General features: G+C 35.2%; 1 protein-coding gene across 2 annotated transcripts; it reads right to left on the bottom strand.

The window, feature by feature from the left end:
• Positions 1-6,377, bottom strand: LOC117320440. 2 transcript variants are annotated; one of them, XR_004531040.1, is made up of 5 exons: positions 5,502-6,374; positions 1,846-1,976; positions 818-925; positions 402-638; positions 1-26 (listed from the first exon to the last, which is right to left on the bottom strand). XR_004531040.1 is itself a non-coding variant. In XM_033875038.1 (4 exons), coding segments are annotated over exons 1-4 (360 nt in total). In that variant the 5' UTR covers positions 5,516-6,377; the 3' UTR covers positions 1-25. The 2 variants fall into 2 exon arrangements, 1 of the variants encoding a protein (XP_033730929.1); XM_033875038.1 differs by lacking the exon at positions 1,846-1,976 and having other exon boundaries at positions 5,502-6,377.
• Between the last annotated feature and the right edge of the window lie 351 nt (positions 6,378-6,728).

The raw sequence follows: 6,728 nt of genomic DNA, 5'->3' as shown, positions 1-6,728 counted from the left end.
CTAATTTTCTTCAAAATAACTGAATTCTGCAAAGAAAGGGGAAAAAAACATTTTTGATGTATTAAAGCAGTTAGTGGGAGCAATAGAAAATAGTTTGTTATTATAAATCTTACAAAATAAGAAGCTTTTATTTCAAGTCACACCATAAACAGAAGCCATTTGTAATTGTTTAAAGGGAGGCAACTCTTATTGGAACTACTTTCAAAGGAATGTATGGTGGCACATAGGTGCAATCTTGTTTAATATATACATATAGGAATATTTTAGAAAATACTTTCATAGTAACTATCATACTGATATTTCAAATCAACAAATTGTATGTTTGAATGAAAATGAAGTACTTCAACTACTTGTCAATGACCACAACAAAAAGTTATATGCATTTACACAAGGATACTTACCACATGAGGTCTATAAATTTAACAGATGCTGACTGAAAATCTGTATGCAGATGATCTATGCTGTATAGCTCTTCATCTCCATCATACATCACTTCGTAAACAGCATCAGGGCTACCATCCTTCCCAGATTCCACACCCATCACAGTCCCATCATACCATTTACGGTGTCCCTCATCTTCTACCCATTCATGGGATATTCGTCTCCCGACAAATTTGGTTCGGTGCAGTCTTTGAGATCTGTAACAATAAGAAATACTGTACAACTGCGAGAAAATTGTTCCATAAAATAATTAACAACAATGGAAAGTAAGTAAAGCATTCATAATTACTGACGATGTATTTTTCTGTTAATAATGTCATATATATATAGGATATTCAATAAGTGTTAGTGCAATATTGGTTTATAATTTATATACCTTGAAGTTGTAGGAATATTCGTTTTATCACCGTTGCCATAAGATGATGGATTCTGACTTGCTTTCACTTTCTGTCCTTCAGTCTTTTTTGTTCTTTGTGTGACTGTCCTTGTAGTTTGTGAAGTACAAGAAAATTAAAAAATTATGAAAAGTAAGCAAAGCATTTATAATTACTGATGATGTATTTTAATGTTAATAATGTCGTATATATAGGATATTACTAAGTTTTAGTGTAATATCGGGTTTTATTACATAGTTGAATTACATTAATCTATATTTGATGTAATGTCATAATTTCAACAATCTTGTCAACAGTTCAATATAACTTGTTATATTGAACGCTTAGAAAAGTTATATTGCACAGTGACGTCCTACAACTCATGCGCAATCCCGTCATAACACTTTAGTCATGACGTTGATGTTTACGATATTTTATTCGACGGGAGTCTATCTTTTTTGTTTCGACCATATAAAAGCTACATACAGCAAGAATATGCATAAGCAAGTACACCTCGTAAAAGTTTTATGGTTTCTTCCCTATCAAAAGTTGTTTAAAATCTGATGTTTAAAAAATCTCAACAAGAACTGATATTATATTGAATACATTAAGCTCTATGTAATAAAACAAATATCTTATGGCTTAGTGTGCTCTGGTCCAAGATATTTCCCCTCGGTGGGTGTAATAAACAATAAGGCCTTGTGCAATATAACACTTGTTGATTACAACCACCTTGGGTTCAATATTCTGGACAAGAGCATGTTAAGCCATAAGATATTTGTATAATATACAATGGAGTTAGGTATACTCTTAAAAAAAAAATACACTACCTTTAGCGAGTGTTATTCTTTAAAGAATTACATAACGAGATTGTATATAAAGTTCATCTCATTCCCCGACAAATATCAACAAAAACACAACCACTAGAGAGTTTCGTTTTTGTATAACGTATAGAAGTTAGCAGATAAAACATAATATTATATTATATTATAACTATTAGACTGCTAATAGACTATTAGAAATTAATTACCCCTGCCTTGAAGTTGTAGGAATATCACTGTTGCCATAAGCTGATGGATTTTGATTTGCAGCTTTCACTTTCTGTCCTTCAGTCTTTCTTGTTCTCTGTGTGACTGTCCTTGTAGTTTGTGAAGGAGTAAACTGCAAGAACAAATATAATATAAACATTAATTACATATGTTGAATCCATTTATCATTGTTTTATTACTATATTTCATATGTTTTACATCTATAATATATTACATATTTGTATTGAATTTTGGTATTTTTTTGGTTATATTGCTAGAAAATAATTTGTACCACAAGTGTTACCACACACATATTTTATGGATACATAAATGAGCACATCACCAAATGTGTGTGTATACGTATGGGTCCATAGTTAACATACCCAAATGCCTGGTTCTCGTATCCCCATAAGAGTGTTATTTGTTGGTGCAGCTAGTTCTGGCAACATTGCTTTGTGATAAAATGCATCCAGTTTCGGTACCATCTTCTCTATCCACAGATTTTGGTCTCTATAGATCCGTTCTAGAAACAGTTGATATGGTTTTTCTGTTCTAACCACAAAATCTGTCCATGGTAAATTGGTTATGTTCATCTGCCCCTGTATTTGGTAGTAGTAATCATGAGACTGCTTTAAATGTAATTTGTTGTCTATCAATTGTAAACAGAAACCATTTACAGTACTTGCGGCTTCATACAAGTTCAAGGGTTTGTTTTGGAGCAGATTTTTAATTTCTAGAAGTCCAGTTTCACCATTTTTTTCATTGACCTTTCCATCAGGACTTGTCGCAAGGAATTTATTGTCAAAATCTATAGAGAGACCTACTTGTTCCACGGTTACTTCAACATGTTCTTCCTTCTTTTTACAAATGTATTCTTTTATGGACATCTGTTCCGCCTGGATGCCATGTCTGGTGTAAAGATTTCCTTTGAATGGACTGTAGAGCATTTTTTTAACTAGGTTCTTCACATTGATTTTGGGATTGCGTTTGACAACAGCACCGAAATTTGAAGATGTTATACGCTTCTTCCTTTCTTTTTGCCATACAGCTGATGCCGACTGCTTTCTTGTGACACGTTCAATTGACTTCATCTTACTATCTTCAAGGTCAATGTGGGTCTTGAAGTACGTGGTTTGCAACTCTGTCAGCCTGTCTGATGAAAGATCAGGTACTGCCTCTAATGAATCTTCGCCATACTCTTTCCGTGCTTTCTTACATTCAGCTTTCTTCGTACTTTCCATTTTCCTCTTCCATCTTCTTGCTTTTCGCTCTGGCTTATTCTGGCCTTTCTTTGTTTGAAGAAGTGCTGTCTGCCTGGTATTATAAAGCCTTTCAAAATGCTTGCCAGCTTTGGTTGAGGTTGTTTCTTGCCAGACCTTTGGTGACCACTGTGGACCATAATTTTTTCGTAATGCTCCACCATAGCATCTAGAGTGCCAGGATCCACGATTGCACCTATTGTAGAGCTTGCCTCCATCGAATTTTGCCCTTATCGCCATCCAAGATTCAGCTAGATTTGTAGTTGTGTTTCCAAGTAATCTTGATGATTTGGCAGCTACTCTTTCCAATATGTTGCTGATATCCTTAAGCATCATCGAATCCAATGTCTCTAATATATTGCAATCCCCTCTGGACAGTTCTTCCTCATTGGCATTCAATGTTTCTGCCCATATATCAGTGACTTCTTCTAGAACATCTGGTATTGTTTCTTCTGCTGTATTGTCAACGTTGTTGCTACTAACTTCTATGTTTGATTGTAGAGACACATTATTACAATCCCTGGCCTTACAAAAGTCACTGCAATTAATGTGGTTTCCAAATACATGATGGACTGAATTGTGTATATCTTTTTGAAGTTTGCGTACAGCTTCTGCTTTATTTGTTTCTTTGGATCGCATTCGAATGGCACTTCTAACACAACTTGCAATTCTCATTCTTGCTGTCTTCGATAGCTTTCCTTTACCTTTGTAGTACTGATTATCAGCAACCAGTTTTTCAAGATTTGTTCGCAATCATTTGCAAACATGGTTCGCGCATTCTATCTTCGCAACATGGTGTCCCCACACTGGCACTTTCTCCTGGATTTTAGCGTAAACAGATGAATCACCATCAGCTATGAGTCTCGTATACCTTACTCCATGGACCTTTTCTGCTTTTAAAAAACCATCAACAATTATGTCAGCCTCCATTGCCTGTGAACTCTCTTTCCAATTACAAAAACATCTATGAGGAGGTGGATGTGTATGGGTGGTGTCTGCTCTATTACAGAGGTAACAATGTTTATTCCTGACTCCAATATGGAGCAACTTTCCCGTCTCTGCGCCAATGATAACTGCAACCCCACCCAGGGCATTGTAACTATGTTTGTGGGAGCGCTTGCTCCAGCCTCCATCAGCAACCACTGATATGCAAGGTATTCCATCGTCATAATTTCCCTTCTCAATGGCAATGCGTCTTTCTTCTGCACCCGCCTCAAGCATTTCCTTTTGCAGAATTTCACCCCATAAATCTCCTATCTCCTGTTCGATAGTAGTGAATGTGCTCTGTGACATTCCTGGTGCATTTACTGTTCCCAAGAACTCATTTAATTGAGAAAGACCACCTCCCGTCACCATCGTTCCCCATACTGCACGGACATTAATATCATAATGTTTACTACTAGTATTCATGGTATTATTAGACAATGGTAACTGTGCACTTGATTGAAATTTAAATGTCTGTTTGCATCCTTGGCACTCTGTGAGGATAATACTTGCCAACCCATTGCTTCTAATTTCACGTATCAGTTTCAAAGGAGGTACATTTGGACATACTTTATTCAAAACACGAAGACCATTACAATGCATCGAGTGCAAGGTAGTTGTTGCCAGAAAATCTTGAAACTGGTTCAGACTGACCAATCTGTACCCATCATATTCAGTTGAACTGACCCGTTTGATTCTGTATTTGAACCCACCATCCTCTGAATCCACCAGTACCTTGTGTATGCTATACAAGTCTTGGAAATCATGATTGAAATATGTTTTTTTCACCGCATTGTTCTTTGTTTTAGCCCTGATGTTGTAATGCTTTAGTAATCTGTCTCTGAATATTGTCAATTTGTTTTTGTATCTATATGTTTGGCCCTTATATACTGGTCTTCTGTCACAGTTAGCTTTTACTGTATAGTATTTTGTTCTTTTCCATTTTCTTTGAATGGAATATTTTCCTGTTGCTTTACCAAATGGCGTTTTGTTGTGTTTTTTGGATTTGTTTGCCATTCCTTTTCTTATAAAAGTGTATCATACCATCCCACAAACATACAAAACCTGTAGTCTTCACATGTACACCAAACATTACACGAACTTCATCAGTGTTGATATTACACGTGTCACTTATGGCACTCCGTACATTCTTCGTTTGGTTTGTATTAATTGATAAAAAACATACTAGCAACTCATGACTATTCTATAGCAATTATATATTATATAAATGTTGAATTTGTATTTATATTATTTTTGGAAGCAATATTGCACACTATAAACATATCTGAATATGCGGTACTGTCAAGTAACACCCGCATGTCACAATGTCAAAACCTTACCTGTATTCCTTCATATAACATTAAAAACAAACGATCGGATGTTTGCAGTAATGGATAAGGTTACATTTTACTTACCTATATATATTCATAAATACTGCATCGTTGATTAATATCGTGGTTTTGTAAGAAACCTCATGTTTACTCGTCGTGTTGATGTATCAATAGCCGAAGCACAACCGGACACACAATTCCGGAAGTAGTTCCGCTATAAGAAAATTTATGAAATTGAATTGTTATTTATATCTAAATCACACTGACATTTCACCACATATAAACATTTCAATGGTTTGGAATATGATGAATCAAAATCATATAACAAATAAGTACAACAACACTTTAATCCACATTTCTACTAAAATACAACTATATATTATTGCGCGACAAGATGCCGCACAGGAAGTGGAACAACGTAATTACGGCTTTTCAAGAACAGGCCACAAAAGTGATCGAATAGATGCAATCCAACAATGTGACCCACGAATAACAAGTTTAAGGTTTAAATTTCATGTTCAATGCATAATTAAGATGGTATGGCCTGTGATCGGCCTCGATTAGTACTGTAAATTGAGGGTACAAATTTGGAAATACCGACTACAACACGACTCAAATCTTTGACACACAAAAAAGTTTGTGCTGTGTTGTGGATACTGGCCAATTTTTTTTATATAAACGGGCTGGCACGAACTTCATTATAGATATGACTTTATTATTCAAAAAAGATGCTTTATTTATTTACCATATTTTGAGAGCCTTAAAACTTTTCCAGAAATGCATATTTTTTTGAGTTTTTACCCTCAAAATGTCACATAACCTAAACATTTTGGGAATCATTCTTGTATTATAAGGTGTTAATATATGGGATTTCAGTTTTCATCATGGATTTTTTTAAAACATTATTTATTTCCTTATAGTTTTAGCAAGGCATTTTGGCAGAATTTGCTATGTGCATTACCCTTAAGCAGCCATCTTACCAGGTTTACAGCAAATGTTTAATCATCAACGGACAACCTGCATTAAGATTTCTCGTAAGAAGACTTTAACCGTTTAAGTTCAATACAGATTGCATGCAAAACGTAACCGAACCACTGCCTTGTATTGGACATATGAAATACTGTTTGATCGGCCTACTTACTTTTAATTGATCACCACGCCATTTTCATGTGTATTAGCACCGGAAGTTGGGCTGCGCATGTGCGTATAAAATGTTACTGTAACTGAGTTGGCGTTTTATCCGATTTAATAGACAGCACTGACCGTTAAAGTTGTACTCTGAACACCTTGGCAGTAATTACGCTATTGTTT

Source organism: Pecten maximus, unplaced genomic scaffold (assembly GCF_902652985.1).
Source record: "Pecten maximus unplaced genomic scaffold, xPecMax1.1, whole genome shotgun sequence".
NCBI lineage: Eukaryota > Metazoa > Mollusca > Bivalvia > Pectinida > Pectinidae > Pecten > Pecten maximus.
Note: the sequence above shows the minus strand (reverse complement) of the source record. Positions and strands in the feature narration are given on the sequence as shown.